The sequence below is a fragment of the Homalodisca vitripennis genome, chromosome 1 (assembly GCF_021130785.1).
Source record: "Homalodisca vitripennis isolate AUS2020 chromosome 1, UT_GWSS_2.1, whole genome shotgun sequence".
In the NCBI taxonomy this organism is placed as follows: domain Eukaryota; kingdom Metazoa; phylum Arthropoda; class Insecta; order Hemiptera; family Cicadellidae; genus Homalodisca; species Homalodisca vitripennis.
In genome coordinates this window covers 178,636,119-178,656,888 of record NC_060207.1, presented here as the reverse complement: position 1 = coordinate 178,656,888, position 20,770 = coordinate 178,636,119, and the positions used below count along the sequence as shown (strand labels likewise).

General features: G+C 34.7%; 1 protein-coding gene across 1 annotated transcript; it reads right to left on the bottom strand.

Moving 5' to 3' along the window:
* Nucleotides 1-5,286: 5,286 nt before the first annotated feature.
* LOC124352782 (polycomb group RING finger protein 3) lies at nucleotides 5,287-18,639 on the bottom strand. Its single transcript, XM_046802452.1, has 5 exons — nucleotides 18,217-18,639; nucleotides 14,605-14,757; nucleotides 10,696-10,841; nucleotides 10,108-10,251; nucleotides 5,287-5,733 (listed from the first exon to the last, which is right to left on the bottom strand). Exons 1-5 carry the CDS (start codon nucleotides 18,320-18,322, stop codon nucleotides 5,608-5,610), a joined length of 675 nt encoding a protein of 224 aa, XP_046658408.1. The 5' UTR covers nucleotides 18,323-18,639; the 3' UTR covers nucleotides 5,287-5,607.
* Between the last annotated feature and the right edge of the window lie 2,131 nt (nucleotides 18,640-20,770).

Sequence of the window (20,770 nt, the reverse complement as noted above, 5' to 3'; positions counted from 1 at the left end):
ACTTTATCTGTGGAGACCATTACTATAAAATGTTACATAATATACAATGTCAATTACAAAAACAATATACAGGGTGTCCCAGAAATGGTACCTGAGGACATTTTTAATGGATTTAAAAATTACCTTACAATTTAAGTGGGATGGACCATTTTACCAAGAAAATAAGTTTCAGACTACTTAGTTTATCAAATGGTACCATTTGATTTATTTAGTGTTGTATTTGCCGATTTATATACAGTTTTCATTCTACTTCATTCAGCAAATTTTTCTGTAATAATTCAAATTCAAATCTTTATTTGTCATTAGGCTATATTACAAGCAATAGACATTGTCATACTAATACTAAATATACTATGCAGTATACAAATTGTCATAACTACAATAATGATAAAAATCTTCAATAGAATATGGTGCAGTCCTCACCAAAAAACTTGTAATTATTGTTTTGAATACTTTAACACTGTAATTTTTTTACATATTCAGGTAAACTATTATACAATTTAAATTTGCATATATTTATGACTGTTTTATCACTTTTTGGAGTCGGGTACTTGGTAAATTAAGATTATCACAGTTCCTAGTATAGTGGCTTATGATACACATTGCGCTCAACAAAATCAGATAAATGTTTTTTAACATATAATAAATTACACAATATATACAAGCTAGGTACAGTTTAAAATCTTAAAACTAATAAAATATGGCTTACAACTTTCTATTCTGACTTATACCAGCCATAACTCGAATTGCCCTTTTTTGGCATAAAAAATACATCATTAGCTCCAGGACTATTTCCCCATAGCAATATGCCATAGTTCAAGTGACAATTAAAAAAATGCAAAATAGGCCATACGCAAACAATCAGATTCAACATTATACTTAAGCTTAAACAATAAGTATAACACTCTAGATAGTTTAGTAATTAGCTGCTCAGTATGATAATGCCAACTAAGTTTTGAGTCCAGATGAATACCGAGCAACTTGACAGGCTGATTGACTAACTCTCTATCTACTTTCCTTAATGTTAAAGATGATTTGTTCTGACTTATCATCATTAAGTATTAACTCATTTGCTGAGAACCAGTCACCAGCTCTTTCCACTAATAGAGCAGATTCATGTTTCACATAATCCAGAGAGTAACCTTTAACCAGTGCTGATGTATCATCTGCAAAGAGGACAGACTCATGGGGGAGGTTGGATGGAAGATCATTAATCATAATGAACAAATAGGAGTGGCCCCAAAACAGACCCTTGGGGAACACCTCTAACCACTTCCCGCATACGAGACACCTGATCCCCCATTACAACCACCTGTTTTCTGTTTCACAAGGTACGAACGTATAAGGTTTAATTCTTTGCCCATTACACCATACTTAGAGAGCTTTTTAAGCAGTATTTTATGCGATATAATATCAAAAGCTTTTCTTAAATCTAACAGAGTCAAAGCCAAGAAAGAATTTTTTTCAAAAGCCTTAAGAACTTCAGTAACAACCTTTTCAACTGCATCAATGGTAGACTTACCAGCTAAAAAACCAAAATTGTGCATTCGTAAAGTAATTATTTTTTAGAAAAACAGAATATAGTCGTCTTTTGGATAAAGTGCTCAATAATTTTTAGAAAAAATTGGTACCAGAAGCAATTGGTCTAAAATAGCAAGTTCATCTACATTCTTTCTTCTTTTGAACTGGGATAACTTTAGTAACTTTAAACTTTCAGGAAATATTCCTTGATCTAAAATTTTATTTATTAGATATGTAACTGGAGATACAATTGCTGGCATTATACACTTTATCATCTTGTTTGAGAGACCATAGTAGTCCTGGACTAGTAGAACCTTTCAAGTTATAAGTTATATGTAACACCTCTGCCTCTGACGCTGGATCCCAGGCCTGTCTAGCATCTGGATTAGATTTTATTTTGTTGACATTATTCATATAGTCAATATGACTATGCTTCACAGGATTGCCACTACCGTTTTGACCATCCTTAGCAACAGATTCACCTACACTAACAAAGTAGTCATTAAATGTATCTGTTGAAATTGAAGAAGGTTGCTGTTTCTTTACACCAACTTCGTCTTTAATTACCTTCCAAGCAGTTTGACACTTGTTTGTTGCATTATTGATCAGGTTTTCATTATACTTATACTTAGCCCTCCTGATAAAGATTTCTATAAGTTGCCCTACAATTTAAATAACAATTTTGTCTCTAGTATCCTTAGTATACTTATATCTATTGTACAAATTTATCATAGTATTCCTAACCCTATTTAGTTCAGGTGTAAACCATTTATTATTTGTTTTCTTGCTTCTATCATTAATTAAATTTACTTTTTATATTTTTTAAAGGACAATAAATATTAAAGTTAGTACATACAACATCCATAAAATGATCAAAGGCAGCACCAGCATCTTCAACCTCAATCTGAGCCAGTTCAGATTATTTAAACTACTGACAAATTGATCAATATTGCCTTTTCCCATCAGCCTAAAGCGAATTCTTTTTGGGACATGTTCAGGCTGTCTTACAACTATGGCGTCTGTATTAAACCAGATAAAATCATGGTCAGATACTTTAAAGCAGCCTATGTTGGACTGTAATCTAATATTAGTTGCCAGATTGTCAAGGCAGTAGTTACCCCCTAGTAGGAGTAAAATTTGTTAAGTGGAGGTCAAAAGACTTGAGCAAGTTGCTGAGCATTCTACTCTCCTTTGAATCACTTAATGTACATACATTAAAATCAGACCCTAAAATTACTTTAACATGGTCAGAATTAATCCAGAACTTTACTTAAAAAATTTTCAAGTACCTCTAAAAACATTGATAATTTAGAACTTGGTGTTCTATACAGTGATATTAAAATTACTGGTTCTTTACTTTCTAATTTTAACGGTAGCAACTTCGAAAACACCAGGTTTACAAAACTCATCAACATTCAATTCCGCAACACAAATGTCTTCCTTAACCAGCACGGCAGCAACCACCATAGTGTTGTTGAGGTCGGCAGTAGGTAGCAGCCCACTTGTAGCCTTGAGGGACGTACAGGGGTACCTCGTGTGGAGATAGCCAGTGCTCATTGACAAGGGCAACATCAAAGTCATGTTCATGTAGAAGGAGAGTAAAGTCTTCAAGCTTGTTGCGAATAGATTGCAAGTTAATATGCACAACCTTAAACCCAGCATTAGGAACATTTATAAAGTCTTTTCCCCTAAGGCCTTGGTTCGTGGGGATCCCATTTCCACTTGTAACTGAGAGTATGGTATTGGAGGGGAAGTCGTTTCCCGAAAAAACAAAACTGTCTGTAGTCACTGAATGAAAACTCAAACCATTTGCATCTTGATTACTCATAAGGGTGTTGAAGTACTTGGCGCTGGTGAGCCACCAGGGACCAGGGGGGTCATTAGATGGCAGTAAGCTTCCAGGAGCTGGCAGACCTCTGACACTCAAAAGCAGGTTGTCCGGTGCCGGGCTGAACACTATCAGCCGCAGGCGGTGAGCCCAGATATGAAGGTGTGTCCAGGCGGTCAGGACTTATTTGATGTTTGAACATCACCACCCCCCACTGCACAGATACCAGCCGCCTCACAGATTTCCTGAGCGATCCATCTCTTGCCTCTCTTGTTGAAATGCAACCCATGACGTGGTGTGTAAATGTCTTTCTGCATAGCTTGCCTTGACCAGTGATACATTAGTATAGTCACTACTCAGTTCCACTAAAACATTATTTACTCTCTCAACTTCTTTATTTACACAAGACCAAGCTTTAAGGTCATATCGATGGGGTACATCAACCACAATAACCTTGTTTTTACCTACCATATCCAGGGTTTGTTTAATATATGTCAGTAGTTTTTGTGCTTCATTGGCAGCTACATCATTCGTACCACATAACAAAATTAGAATATCATCTTTTACTCTTAATACCATCACAGATGTTTTCTTTATTAAGTACCTGTTCAGCTTTACCTCCTGGTCTTACAAATCCTACAACTGTCATAAAGTTTTTTGACACTGATTTTATGTTCCAACTTAAGTCTCTTCCATGACTATCAGAGCATAACAACATCGTCTTTGTTTGTAAATAGTCCTTGGGTGTAGATAAGCTACCTTATGTTTGCCTTTAGACGCATATCCTGTCTGATCTAAGTGACCACTAAGGAGGACAAATGGTCCTAATCAGCTTACAATTACATTTGATCTCCGAGGCATATGGGTGGTCCTTGAGGTTGAAAGTTCTCACACACCACAATATCTCATAAGTGGGCTTCCATAAGTTTAGAAAATTCAAAGCTAGATATCACTAAGGTTATTAACCACGGTTCTTTGCACATGGCAATTTTGCGCTTGCTACACTGATTGTTTTTTAGTCATCAAAGAGCTGTATTTGTGTATATATTTGTTATTTGAGTAAAAAAACAATGTCATCAAACTTACTTGCAGCTCCAAGAAGTCCATCGGTAGTAAAATTAAAATCTGTGTTATCTTGGAATAAATCATCACTTTCACTATAACTAGAAAATCTGAGTAACTGTTCTAGCACTTGATTGTCTTCAATGCTGTCACGATTCGTTGTATTTACTCACAAAACAATCATTTTAAACTAAAGTAATAGCAAGCAAAACAATAAAAATGCAGACGACGAATTAGCAGAACAACAACACAAGGCTAACTTGACACAATGACGAGTTCATAAAAAAACCACTTTTTTCTAATATTGCAGATGACTGCAAACAACATTTCATAGATCACAATCCATAGAGTAAGAAATAAAAACATGGAAATAACGACTGGCTATCAATGTCGAAGTCCAAATACATTTAAATGCATTTTTATTACTGTAAAAGTATGCGCCATCAAAATACGTCTGCAGTGAAAGTGTTAACTCAACATTGTGTTAAAAAAATCTCCTAACTTATTACTGTACACTTTTTTTCTTTGATTTCCTAATAAAGGTACTTGATGCAAAATGACTAGACACAACTAAGCCTGAATGATGATGGAACACTTTCCTGTAGAATCCTATTTTGGATATCTTCCCAAGAAATAGTAGAACCAAGAATTAACACATCCATAAATTACATAAATTATAATGTATTTATTTGAAATGAAATGAAAAATGTCTTTATTAGAGGCGGAGTTAGGACTATAAAGTCCTCTCTACCACTTAACCAAATAAGTAAAACATTGGTATAAAATTCACTGTAAACACCAGGGAACTTTAAACAGGAATTTACAGGGAAACTTGTAAATCAATAGTCAGTCACCTTGGAAATAAGTAAGACTCATTACTTTATAATTAATTTTATCATTTATTATTCAGTTGTCCAAATATATCATCTCACAATCTGCAAAACAATTTGCTCACACTCTCAAACAATTTGACTTTACAAACATTGATTTCACTTACAAAATTACAAATATAAAATATGTACATAATAAAATGTTTTAAACAACTCTCTATGTTCTGTAATCAAACATATTCAATTCTTACACCTAAAGTTAACCATTGAGGAAACCCGTAAACAATTTACATTACATTAAAATTAACCTATTATCACGGTTTCAGAGCACAGACAAAGAAGAAACACTTGAGTCCTAGCGTCAGCTCACAAGTCTAACTTAGGCCTGTACTGCAGTCGGAGGGGAGGTTCCTGAAACCTCCATCTTGTAACGTAGACAAACTTGAGAGTGTGATCCTTTCCCAGTAACTCGTTGTTGCACAAAATGTCAATCTGAAAACAACAAAAATTGTAATGCCAGAAAAATAAACTAAGTAAATAACACTAAAATAAATATTATTTTACTGTTTGGTAAAGTTGGGTTTTTTGGCAACGGAAAATATTTTTAAGTTAACAGGATTTATTCAGACATTTGCCATCGTTAAATTAACAAAAATGAATATGCCAGACCTTGATAACTCCAATGTAAAGGGACAGGGAGCTAACTTTACTATAGCTATAGACAGCCAAGAAAGCTTCTGAACTGTCTACATTATTTAACTGATATCATATATACAGTATCTGCCACTACGTACGCTCATAGCAACAGCAAGATAAACAAAACTTTATTGTACAGTAAAATAGCAGAACTGTATGAATAATATTGTGTGAATACGCTTGTTTAGGCCAACACAAAAAAGTACAATTTACTTATAGAATAGATAAGTAGCTACCATATAAAAAAAATGGTGCAAATACAACACGATCCACACAGCTGATAAAACAGATACGAGGATATGCTTGTCCCACTCCCCACCACTGAAGCGGGGCCCTCTACTGCATGTGGCTGCTCAGTTATTTGCTTCTGCGCACGTTATTTTGCGAGTGGTTTATCTATAGTTGGTTGTTTTGGTAGTAGAGAGTGCCTGACAGTCTACAGCCACTACTTGTACTGGACAATAGTGTTATAAGGCTAGTGTATTGACTACTACTATAAGGAGTTTCCAGGAGTGTAGAGTGCCCAGTACAGTCTCTGCTGACACTAGCTGTAGACCTACTGGATGTTAGCATAACGATTACCATGATCTTCTACTGGATCAATTATAGTTACAAATCCCCTATAAATACAAAGTCCCTAAAATATTCTAAAAATACAATAGTTAAAATTATTAATTCATTTAAAATTATAAAGTTATTATTTATAGATAACGTTGAAAATTAAATAATTTTTTTTTTAAATAAATATACATAATAAAAGTAAATAAGAGTTACTGCTGGCTTTACTACAACAGGTAATTTGAAGAATGATTATACAAAAAACCACAAGAGAGTGCAGTTGAGGGAGGAGCCTATTTTGCCCGTGGCCTTGGAGCGACCAACGAGAACTGAGCGACGTTGCCAAACTTGTTCCCCGCTGTAACCACAAGCCGCGCGAGTCCAGCGTTCTTAAAATACTTAACCGTTACGCTCGAAAGAAATGTTAGAGCTGTCTTGAATTAATTAACTACGTATTACAAAATGTAATTTTACGGTCATTTAAAAAAAAAGTACATCTCTGTAGCTTATTTCCATGTTGAGTTAAATGGATTGAAATAAATAAATATTGTATTATATTACTCATATACGAAGATCGTAGGATTAAAATCTTTAGCCGAAATATAAATTAAAAAGAAAACATAAAAATACCGCAAAAACGTTAATTTCCCGTATTTAACAGTTAGATAATGCCATTATCACTGATATATAATAAGGCATTACATGTTTGCATAGTATAATCATGTTATGTTAAATGGATTTTCAATTTGGTAAGAAAGTTATCAAATACATCTGAAATATATGTTCTTTTCAATAAATATACTTATTCAGTACATAACGGTGGGAATTGTTGCCGCAACGGTTTTGTTACGCACTTCGGTTCTCATAAATTTATAACCATTTGAAAGCATTTTTTCTACCTGGCTATTAATAGTCTTGAATCTGTGTTATGTAAAATTGTTTTCACACGTGGGTGATTTAAATATTTAAACTGGCCATAGTTGAAAAATCATACAGCACAAGTATTTTTATAATATGAATGCACTTTCTTATAAAATTCTAAAGTTTTCTATAACATCCAATGAAATTTGAACACAGTACATAATAGATGATGTCAGACGAGTGAAAATGTGGAGGAAACGGGTGAAATACCTGTAAACAAAAGCCGCACCAGCCAGCAGTGGTGGTAATACCAGACGGATGAGTCATACTGTTTCCAAGAAACAGCCCCTTCCTCCTTCCGGTCTCTGACCGTCAGTCAGTGCCTATTGTCGCTTAATCAGTGGCGGTTGAAAATACTGCATTCTCTTCAATTCCAGTACGCGTATATTATTTTGTGCTGAATTTTACTGTTGATGAACGTTTTCGTGTTTTTAAGTGTTGTTTATTGGTAGCTATTATAAGTGTACCGATTATTTTCTGTGTAGTGTCATTAAATTGTAATATACTTGTTATTGTGATTCCTTATTTGGACAAAATGGAGTGTGATGATGTCTGTTCAAGTGCACAGCCATCCGGAAGTAAGAGCGGTAGTGGAAAAACCCTACGTATTGGAGAACGACGTATTATTTACAACGTTTACAACTTTTTCAAAAAACTGTCGTTGACAAATTTCCGAGAAACTCTAAACTTTAAGCAAAGTGGTAAACTGTGTGCTGAGGCCTGCGGTGTAAGTGAAAGAACCGTTAACAAAATAAGTAAAGAAGCTAAGCTGTCCGAAGAAGATTGACCTTCATCATCAGAAATTAAGTTTTCAACGCCAGGAAAACAAAGAAGTCGAAAATAAAAAATAACAGGCTTTGATGGCTTTGAAAAAGATGTTTTGAGACGAACTGTCCTTTCGTACTACGACAGAGGGGAATTTCCCACATCAAAAAGAATCACGCAGGATCTCAAACAAAAACTTGATTACAACGGATCGGTAACTTCAACAAATAGATTATTAAGGCATGTTGGTTTCAGGTATAAGAAAACCAATGATGGTAGAAAGTTTTTATTGGAATGAAATGATATTATAGCGGCTCGTTTAAAATTTTTGAGAACTATGCAAGAGCTTAGAGAATCTGGTGATTGTAGGCCCATATATTACCTCGATGAAACATGGGTTAATGAAAACCATACTCGAAAATACATATGGCAGGATACGACTGAGTCTGGTGGACTAAAGGTTCCTCTCGGCAAAGGTAGAAGATTAATAATTTGTCATGTCGGTTCGGCAAAAGATGGGTTTTTGCAAGAATGTAAGTGGGTTTTTCGGTCTAAGACATCATCCAGTTCGGACTATCACGATGAAATGAACGCTGAATCGTTTAGAAAATGGTTTTAAAAATTGCTATGCATTTTGGAAGAAGGCTCGATCATCGTTATGGACAATGCTCCATACCACTCAGTACTCGCCGAGAAAATTCCAAATTCATCGTGGAGAAAGGAAGAGATTCAAAATTGGCTGCCTCGAAAAAACATACAATACTGTATGAAAGAAACGAAACCAGAACTTATAATGAGGGTTCTCCCATATAAAACCCAAAAAAAAACTTATGAACTCGACGTATTAGCCAATGAAATGGGACATACAGTTGTCAGGCTCCCTCCTTATCACTGCCAGTACAATCCCATTGTAATGGTATGGGCTCAAGTGAAGGGAGAGGTAGCACGTAATAATAAGACATTTAAAATAACCGACGTTGAGAAACTTGTTCATGATGCTCTGGACAAAGTGACTAAAGAAGACTGGCAATCAAGAGTTCAGCACGCAGAAGCCTTGCAGCAAGCTGATTTTGAAAAGGAATGTATCCGCACAAGTGTTGTAGAGCAAATAATTATAAACTTAGCAGACAATTCTGACACGAGTAGCAGTGAGGCAGAAGGTGAAAATGAAGAAGACTCCGAGGTTTTGGCTACGATATTGCCGCCTGAGAGCGAATAAATAATATACAAGTGCAAAGGTAAGAATATTATTAAGTCAATCATGCTTTTTAACGTATTTCATTTTAAAATAGTAGGCCCTAAAAGTTATTTAGTGGAAAATTTGATTATTTCATAATTTAAAAATATAATTGTTCAATAATTTTAAAATTGATTATATTGTTATATTTTTTTTAATTATTTTTAATCAAGCAACACGTCATGCACGTCCAATATAAGCAACATGTATATTAATTTTGTGTGTGTTTAGTAATCGTTTAAAATCACTGAAAAGATTGTTGTATCGTATGGAAATAAGCAAGTACTTTACTCTGACTAACTGACGGGACGATTTGTTTGTTTTAATCGATAGTTAGTTTGTAATAACATTAATAAACTATACAAGTAATTTAAATATAATATAGCAAACTGTCAACGCATTTTAAATATTGTTTTTCAATTATACTGATAAGTTTTAAATGTTCAGTATCAGTGTTAGTTGTGACAGCGCAGCGGTTTATCAGCCACAATGCCCCAGCCGTGCCGTGCGGCAGCGGCAGTTGTGTGGCAACGTCGCGCAGGCCAGTCCATTCTATTGGTCGCCGCCAACTGCACTCTCTGGTGGTTCCTTGTATAGATTGATCTTGCCACATAAACTAAATGCATAATAACATAAACTCATTTTACATGAAAAATGTCAAATGAAAATGTTTTCCATTGATCACTTACATCTTTGTATTTGTCCATTCCATCCAAAACCTTTTTCGCAATGAATTTTTTCAAGTGCGTAATGGTTGCTTGAGACGAAACCCTGACGAACTTCCTCTTCAGAGTTTTCAGATTTGCAACCATACACTCCAAACCGATGTTGACCTGAGAATTGTAAAGATTCTTTCAAATAGAATGTTATATACCAATTACTAAGTCAATTTTATTCTAAAGTATTTGAGAAAACGGTTTTTTATAGATAATGCTCTACTAAACTGAATAGTTTTTTTTTATCAAGCAAAATTATTTACGAAAACACAATTTAATTAAAGTCATTACCATTACAATTATCAGTAAGTTTTGTATCAGCAGTAATTATCATCTGCCAATCTTTGTTTGATCTGTCATCTGCATTATTGCAATATAATTTTTTGTTTTGTTTTGCTGAGAAAAGATATATAATTCTATACTCTGTAAGTTATTTAATTTTCATCAAGGTTTGTTTCTGTTACTACAGGCAATACTTTTTTAAACTGTAAGTAGACAGTATAATGCGCACTGTTTAGTCTGTATGAAAATAGCACAATACAGTACAGAAGAGATTTTTACCTGCTCATCCATACGATGACAGTCTACCTCTGCCACTTGGTCTGCTACTGGTTTCTCCTCTTCAGCATCTCCAGCATTGGGCGGAATATCTTTTGGACAAGGGAGTCCTCTCAGTCTATAGAATTCCCTCTCACGTTTGATCTCATCTGACACAGAAAACAGTTATTAGGATTCTAGTAGATTCTAGCAACATCATTCTTACTGATAGCCTACAAAAACTGTTTTAGCTAAAAGACAACTATTTTTAAATTTTAATGAGTCGTTTTATCACATTTTGGTGCAAAAGTCATTGTGGCAATGCATCATTATCTTTTTGTCTTTAGTCACATTTGATTAAGATTGTCAGTTACAACATAATTCAACCAGAACTTTTGCTTTGAAAATTATGTTACCTACTGAGTTAAAAGTTACTACTAAAAAACTGCGGGATGAGGATCCATAGGGACTAATAGCTCCATATATGGTCTCATTCCATAATCTCAGCGTGTGTGCCACTTTTTGTTTTAGACCCATCTGGATGTTAAACATTCAAGCTCAGTTGGTGGAAGAGGTTTCTTTCCCTTGTCTAAGTCTCCTTAGAAGGTATAACAATCCTGAAGGATTTGTCAAAGGAAAATCTTTATGTGCAAAACATTCTCCTGAATCAGAATGTTAATTTTGCAGTGCCCCCGTCACAGCCCGAGGTCGACCAAACTCAGGCACTCCTCCTAGACATAGCCCAAATGAACCAATGTCCAGGGGGAGGAGGTGAGACAGCAGGCTAGAGCCATGTCCGGTGCACTTGAAAAAACCTCAGTGAAAGCAAGGCGAGCCATCCGTTTTTTATCACAAGACGACAGCCCCAAATATTCATGCATGGTCTAACCATGGAGACATAAAGCCAATACAAAAGTCTTGGCTTAAGTCCCCAAGGTCCTCCTATCATATATCTGCATTGCATCAAAGACCATTTCCCTCTGATGATGACCCTTTCCAAATGGAGTCCCCAATTCAGGATCCTATCAAGGATAACACACAGATACTTGACCTCAAACTTCATCTCGATGAAAGAGCCTCTCAATAAGAATGGATCAATATTCTCAAATTGACGCCTTCTTGTAAAGGCAACCACGGCAGCCTTTGTGGGGTTGACACTAAGGCCCATGCCAACACAGCAGTTACCCACCATGTTCAGAGCAGCATTGGTCAATTCCGTGACGTTGTGTTGAACTTGCCACTCACAAGAATCGCAATGTCATCTGCATATCCCTGTGTGAAGACACCACTGCTGTTCAAAAACACAAGCAGGTTGTCCACAACTAGGTTCCACAGACAGGGAGACACAAAGGGGGACAGAAAAGACGCCACCCTGGGAACAAGCCCCCATAGTCCTTGCAATGGTGCTTGTTCCCATTAGAGTGGTGGTAACAACCCCCCTATCCGTCAGTAGGGCCTTTATCCAATCACATATTTACCATTAATACCACGACTTGAGACCGCATTGACAATAATTGCCTGAGTATTGTCAAAAGTTACTCCTATGTCCAGAAAGACACCTATGGCTACTTCTTTCGCTGCTAGCGCCTTCACAATCCTGCATACCAATTATTGCAGGGCTGAGTCACATGATCGTCCTGGAATGTAAGCATGCTGGTTTGGATGTAGAGGGCGCTCCGAGAGATCCCTCCCAAACAAACATAGCAATCATCTTCTCCATGGTTTACAAAACAGACATATCGGTTTAAAGGACTTAAACCGATCCAGACTAGATGTACCCTAGTATAAATGAGAAATGTAAGTGATTATCATTAATTTTAAAACTTATCTAAAGAATACAAAGGTTTATTAATTACTTGCTGTCACCCGGGCCATTGCATGCAATTTTATGCTGAATTATTAACCAGTATCCATTGATAAAGAAAAGAAGGCATAAAAGACAGTGGTCTGTGGATAGTAATCTCAGAATCCTTTGTTTAAATAAGGGCTTGCTTTTACATTTTAAGCAGTTCAGGAAATACACTAGAAATAAATTAATACTCATTAGCATTAGCATAAATATTTGATCAAAAATTGGTTCGCAATCATAATTTCTGGTATTAGAATTTTATCCTAACCTACTGACTATTTATTTGTCATCAAATGAAGTTATTATATTATTTGTGTTTTTTTCACTCAGAAACTTGGGATTAAAAAATTCTCAGAATCAACTATTAGACACAAAAATGAGCTGATAGCGTAACAAAGGTTTTAAAGAGGAATAGTTTAACTTTCACCATGCTTTTATAACAATTGGTTAATTCTTACAACTTAATTTAAATGATCTACTACATCTTAAATATCTTACATAATTGTGTTTTAATCACAATACTCATTTTAGATTATTGTTTGTTCCAATTTCATTTTTGAAATTATACTCCACATTGTTTTACAAAAATTAGAGTTTTAAATAAACGAGATAGAAATCGTGTTCAGCTAATTTACCGTAATTTTTCCTGTTTTGAATGAGTAGTTTTAATTCAGAAGTTGTGTCTTCTTGTTGCACCAAAAATTTTATCTTTAATAATTAGAAATTCAGTTGATATCCAGTTTGAGTTTTATTCAACTTTTTTCATTTAACCCTTTTACTGCCGACGTCCGATATGTCGGACGTCTGTTTTTTTTATTGTTACTGGCTACTGTTATGTTCAAATACCGAAATATTCGGTATTTTGGTTGTTTAGGAGGAAAGGATAATAATGAAAGAAGCCATTTGAAGAACTTTGGATTTCTATTTTCGTCGTCTTTGACTAGAATTGACAAACTACCTAGACAGCTGTCAAAACCAGATGATCGGGTTAGATTACTGAAATCTTCGTTCATTGTTGTTGTTTACAATGTTATCGAAAGTTTTTTGAAGTGTTACTTTTGTTGATCAAGGATAAAATGAGTAAAAGAGTTACATCTAACTCTCCTGTGAGTGAGGGAACAATAATTAACAGTCTAATCAATGGTGGTGTACAAGTGCAAGACGAACTGAGTGACGATTTCCTTCAGAATTTGTCAGATTCAGATGCCGAGAACGATTCTGATATTAGTGTTAGGGCTATTGATGACAATCAAAGTGATGTGGATGACACTGATGACGATCCTGACTTTATCTTACCATCAGATAATGAGGAGTTATTAGATAGTGAGGGGGATGTGGCACAGATAAGTTTACCTTCAACTTCCACTGGTAGGCCTAGAGGAGGCCTACCAGTTTTGGGAAAATCCTCGTAGTGCAGCTATGTTTCAAGGTAGCACCTTCAAATTTGGTATATGTTCTAAGCAATTGCTCTAGTTTATAATGATATCATGCTCAAAATTTTAGTATAATTTTAAAAATAAATTATCAGATGCCAAACACAATTTTTATTTTTTATTTATTTTTTATTTACATAATTTTTAAAATTAAATAATGAGTTTGTTTCAAATTAAAATTTTTTTTTAATTATTTAAAAAACAGCATTTAAATACGAGTAAATAAAGTAAAAATTCATGCAAATCTAATGAAAAATAAAAAAGATACAGCATTTTTTGTAAATGAATGCACAACAGCGATTTTCCCCCTTGGCAATTTTGACTGGTACGATAAAAAAATGGCCGGCAGGAAAAGGGTTAAGAAAGTAGTCTTCTAAAATATCATAACTTTCATGGATTCTCAGTTATATATGCAAGTTTACAAAATATATATGAGACATTGGTGGAATTCTGATGGGACGGCCTTATCTTCTAACGCTTTAGAAATCATGCTCTAGAAAAAAATGGTTTTAGTTCTTAGAATTACACAGCCAGTCGTAACTAATATCTGTCTTCGGATTCACACTGCATTGAAACATTTGTGAAAGCAATTTGTTAACTTTGTTTTACCAAAGTTTAACGTGTACATGCACTATTTTCAAGTGTACTTACTGTCTTGAAGGTCTGGCACCAATTTGTAAACAATGTCCTGCATGGTACGGTCGAAGCTTATATACTGCAGGGGGTGTGACTGGTGAATTACGATTTGGCATGATGGACAGGTATTATTCTCTTCCAGATGTTTAACCAGACAGCTTTTGCAAACTGAAAATATGGTTTTAAATAAGACATTTCATTAAGTACAGAAATTTCACATAAAGCATTGTTCTTCCATACAAGCTAATTTAGGTATATCTACATGCTGATAATTGTACTGCATTTCAAGAGGTCATGAATGATGAATGTAGATATCACTTCATTACTATTGGCTGCAAAGTCCTACGTTAATGACATGAATTAAGGGAAAAGTTGACAGATTTGTAATGTAAATTAAAAGAAAAGAGCATTAAATTTTAACAACAAATATATCATGTGAATGGTATTTGAGTAATGACCACTAGAGATGGGAAATACTTTTATTTGTCAATAAACCTATTAAAAAATAACATGTTGAGGTATTAAGTTCATGTAACCTGTTACCGTGGTTATATACCATCCGTAGTAACCAGCTTATCCAATCTCGGTATTAGCATCATGCTGTTAATAAAATTATGTTACTAAGTTGCAAGTAAACCGAGACAAAATTTACATGTGTATGAGTGCACACATGACCTAAGCTTGAATTTAGGTACTATCTGGAGGGACTTTTATCTTTTTTTAACCAGAAGTGCGGGGTGGCACGGCACCACTAAAACCCACACTGATGGCCAGGGCATTTCCGATCAGTACTTTCCCAACCTCAGATCGTCCAACGTGATATGATGTTGGAGAAACAGGACAATCTGAGATCAGGAAAGTACCGATCGAAAATTCCCCTGGCCATCAGTGTAGGCTTCAGAGGCACTTTTCAACATTATGATCATGAATCATCTTCGCATTGCTTGCTGCTGACGTCAGCCGTTACGCCATCTTTGGGCATGAAGAATAACAATGATAATGAAATCATAGGAATTTGACCCAAATAAAAGATCTTTTTGTTCATTTAGATCTTCCATGAATAAAGTTCTTATCAGCCTGACACAAGTGCCTCCAACCAATAGTGCGGCAGTACCTTTGCGAAGGAAACAGGATTTTTCCGGACATTTGCCATCATTCAGTGAAACAAAAAAATCAGTAACACTACGTTTCGAGATCTGCAATCTGGTCTCTTCTTCAGGTAAATAACTAACCTAACACATAATTACAAACTAGGCTATAAAAAAACAAATCATACAAGAGCGTTGTGACATGCCTAAGTAAGGAATCACCACCATGTTGTGTGTCAACTTCACTAACTCTAAAACATGCAGTTAATACAAACTAAACACAACACTAATCATTAAAACTGAACTACAAAATACAGGTCACAATACATCTGCATTCGTCGAGCAACCACCTACGACTGACCAAAGGCCAGTAGCAAATGACGATCGTGACGGCAGAAACAAGATGGCGGCAATGAAAAGGAAGGGAGACATGAATGGGCCCTTTTTTAATTATTGGTTTGTTTATGCTAGACAACATCTTAAAACCATATTGTGATTCTGCATTGGTTTAATACAAATATCTAATCTGGTTGATACTTTTGGTTTTCTTTTTAGTTAATTTTTTAGAATTGGCAACCAAAGCAGCCTAATCTTGACTGATGGATCAATTTCAACAACTGTCAGAGGACCACCAATTTTCTTCGAGGATGTTGAAATATGATGAAAGAAAAACTTCGCGGCAGAAAGAATACAAGTCCATCAATGAATATGTAGGAATGCCAAACTCCAATAAAATATAGCGTTGTCTCGGTGGCTTCAGTTGCAATAACGTCGTCACCAAACCAAAATGTCAATGTCCGATTGCGTTCTTTGAAAAAAGGAACCTGCCCACACGATGAACACACACACACTGTTAAAAATTCCATGTTCTATTAAAAAAGCAGTTATCTGGTTTCGGTTAAAGCATAAGACTCTGAACATGGCCGATAAAACACTCTGACACACTGCAATAAAAATTCATTGAGCTAGCTGATGGTTGATCCATGATTAAGACAGGCACTCACTCGATCCAAACTACAGCACACGATATCTAGTGAAGCACTGGACCAAAGCCCCTTGACAGATAACAGATACGCTCAGTTCCGGCTGCAGATAACATAGAAGTACACAGATATCAAGACACACAGCACACAAAAAAAACATCCAAATATTAAAAACAACTATTTATGAATATATCCCCTAAAACCATGTTATATATGTCATTTGCAACTCCTAAAACCATATATATATATTTTTGTTCAGGAGGATGAACAGAATATCTTAACAACATGATTTGTGTCTCTCAATGGTGTTTATATGTGCATCGGTATCAGAGCCAACAAAATTAATTGAATGATTTACGGAGAGGTGTCTGAATCCCTCGTCACCGAGACAGTTGTAGGCCTTCCAACATCACTAAAAATTGTCGTAACTGGCAGAACCCATTCTTTAATTATGTCAAGCAGAGTGTCCTTATCGCGTTGTTCAACAGGAACAAGGAAGGAATTTCTGCTCTGCCTTTCGATTCCCCCAAAAACCCACTGTCCCTGAATTCTTCTGCAGCGATTGTATTTTCTCCTTCCAAATTTAGCCTCATCAATTTCAACGACTGTCAGAGGACCGCCAATTTTCTTCGATGTTGTTAAAATATGATGAAAATACACTTCGGGGAATAAAGAATACCAGTCCACCACACAATTTGCAGAAACACCAAACTCCAACGAAATATAGCGTGTTGTCTCTGTGGTTTTAAGTGCAGCAACGTGGTCACCAAACCAATATATGTCTCTATGTCTAAGCGTGTTCTTTCAAAAATGGAACCTGTCCAAGCCGAAAACTTTTTTTACTACTTTTCCGAATTTTTCTATTGCAACGAAACGTCAAAAGTCCCAGTTTAAAAACAATATGCGACCACACGACGAACAAATACACTCATTATTAAAATTTCTATGTTCTATTAAAAAGGAAATAATCTCGTTTCGGTCCAAACGTAAACTCTTTACGTGCCCGACAAAACATTCCAACATACACAATTCACTAGGATTGGTTGATCCATAATTGTCACGCATTCACTTTGCGCCAACCTACAATACACAATATCTTGTGAAGCACCGAGTTATGCCCTGGAGCGCTCAGATAACAGATGCGCTATCAGTCCCAGCCGCAAATAATATTTAAGTAAACAGATTATCCAGACACAGTACACAAACAGAACATTAAAAACTTAACTAGTTATGAATATACCCCTTAAAATCATGTTATTTGTCATTTGCCCCCCTTAATACTATATATATTTTTTTGTTCAGGAGAGTGAGCAGAATACGTTGATAATGTCAAATTCGTGATTTGCCTTTAATCTTTAATTTCCGAGAAAACAACAAATAGCTTAATGTAAAGTAGGTTAAAAATCCACTAGGAGTTTTACACAAGAAAACATTCATTGAAATTAGTGTCCTATAATAAATGCTAAACAGATAATAAGTGCTAATGTAGCACTAATTTATATAAGTATAGATTATAAATTAGCTATTAAAACTTAAATAACAGTTTTGATACTTACATGTATGAAGACATTCAGTTACAGTTGTAGCATCAACTAAGTAGCCTCTGCATATTTTGCATGTTATATGAACATTTAGTGTCTTTAGTTTAATTTTTCTCTCCATTAAAAATGAAAATTATAGGCTGGAATAATTACAAGAGAATAAGTTGTGGTATCTAATAATTTGATGTCCGATTCTAGTTATGTGAGCCTAGTTTAAAAAAAAATCGTAACATTAAATTTATCAAAGTAGAAAGAAATGTACTTGCTAATACCTATCCTTATTGAATAAATAGTGAGAATAAAATGTATAATTCTTTGCACTTATACTACCATACATGTAAGCAAAATGTCAATTAAAAACTTCAAATAAAACCCTCTTAATTAACCTAACCTAATACAATTGCTGTGAACTCAGGCTTAGGCCAAAACCATAGCCAGAAACTACAAGCATAGGATAGACAAAGAGGAATCTGTATCAATGACAAAGAGTAAGTTGTTTCATTAGTTTCCTAGGGGTTATTATTAAAAAAAAAACTAAACAATTTTAATAAAAAGAGAAAAACTTATTGTTGTTTGTAACTTATAAGGTCTCTGTTACGAGAACTAAACCTACATAAAAATATTAAAATAACAAAGTAAAAGTAACAGTTAAACTATAGTTGTGAAAAAGATAAACCTATCTGATCTCGATTTTAACGCACAAGATTCACCTTGCAATCTAATTTCAAATGTCCAAATCATATTAACAGTGTTGTTGCTAGTTTGGCCAAGGGACTTTATGCGACATTCTTTAAATGATAGAATTGCACATGCTAATGTATTAGGTTTTATGCTATAATATTCACAGTTTTTTTTAAATTACATGTTTCCTTGTGGGGTAATTTTGGATTTGAAAGTTAAAGGGATGTCCTACAGAAAAGAGCTGTGCATTTAATTTCTGGGGATGCAGTAGACACACTGGTTATTTCGACCAAGTGGAAAACTGATGGTACTTTTATTCACTACAAATTTCTAAACAAATTTGGTGTTTTCCCTTAGATGTGGGAAACTTATGAAATTTCTAAACACGGAGAGGTACGCCTGAATTAGCACCCCTCGCTCCTGACGTCACGAAATGGTATGCTAAATCAACACAGCGGCCGTGTCCACGCCCTGAATAAGGACCCCCTTTCCTCAGAGGGGTTCTAATTTAGCACCTTGACGATGTTCATGGGCTGATTTATCACCCCCTTGAATCTGGAGGTGCTAAATTGGCGCCTATACCTTGTTGAAGTAACAAATAAGTACCCCTTTTCAATAAAAGAATAAACATTTAACTACATTGTGACTTATTAATGAGCATATTTATTGTATTGCTATGACTTGTTATTAATATTTTTTAAACAAGTAAGAAATTGTTCTTATTAAACAAATACTATGCATAGAATTTGGTATGTTGAATAAAACTATGCTCTTGACATCTAATTCAACTTTATTTTATGGAAAAATTAATTTGGAACCATGGTACAAACCATGCAGAGGGATTGATATCGCCTTAATCTGAAATGTGCAATAAATATACAAGTATAAAGATTATATCAACCTATTGACTACTTTCAAAACAATTATTTATTTGTTTTAAATTTTGCGAATACCAATAAAACTTAAGAAACTGTTGTACTGTAATTTTAATTTCCCAAAGGCTTATGATCAACGAATTGTAAGGCCCGGTCAGTTAAAATTATATAGTTCAAACACACAGCAAAAACAATTATATTATAAGGTAATGTTTACAATAATCAACATCTGCTATTGTCATTATGTGGTTTGTAAAGGAATTGGTACAAGGCGATAATGCTCGAAAAGTTGATTGCTTTCAGTAATATTCATATCAGATATTTAAACTGTAACCAACAATAAAAAAATAGTGTAACAAACCATGTTAAAATACTTAATAATACATATTTTCAAAAGCAATGTTCCTTAGGTCAAGAAAACGCATTTCTACATGAATGAATGTAGATATCCGGTTTTAAAGTCTGCATCTTAAAAACTAATAAATTAAATCCTACCAAATCGTGGTAAAATGGTTTCGGTGGAAAGGCCAGTCACAAAAATGTTATGCTATTATCTTACTTTCAAAACAGTGGCCATTAAAATATTTTAACTTTGAATATATACCTTAAAGATCTGCAATTTTACTAAAATAGCTCATAACAAAAAAAATGGAATAAACGTTAGCTTCAGAGTATCTTATGCCAATTGTGCTCAGATCCGAGGTCTTTGATTTAAAGCACATGAAGAATTAAGATCTGTCGTAAAGAAACTTTTTGTCTGAAAATTAAACACTTATAATAGACGTGTTGGAGAAAAAGTTATTAAAATGAATGTCATTATAAACAACTAGCTGTTACCCGCTGCTTCGCACGCAATCTTAGAACTAAAGTCCTTATATTACTTAGCAAAAGCAATTATGATGTAATATGATGGAAGTCCTACTATAAAATTTTTAAAACGTAAGTAGGCATACGTCAGGTAAATGTTATTTAAGTTCGTGGTAAATAGTATCAAAGTTTAACTTAATTATTAT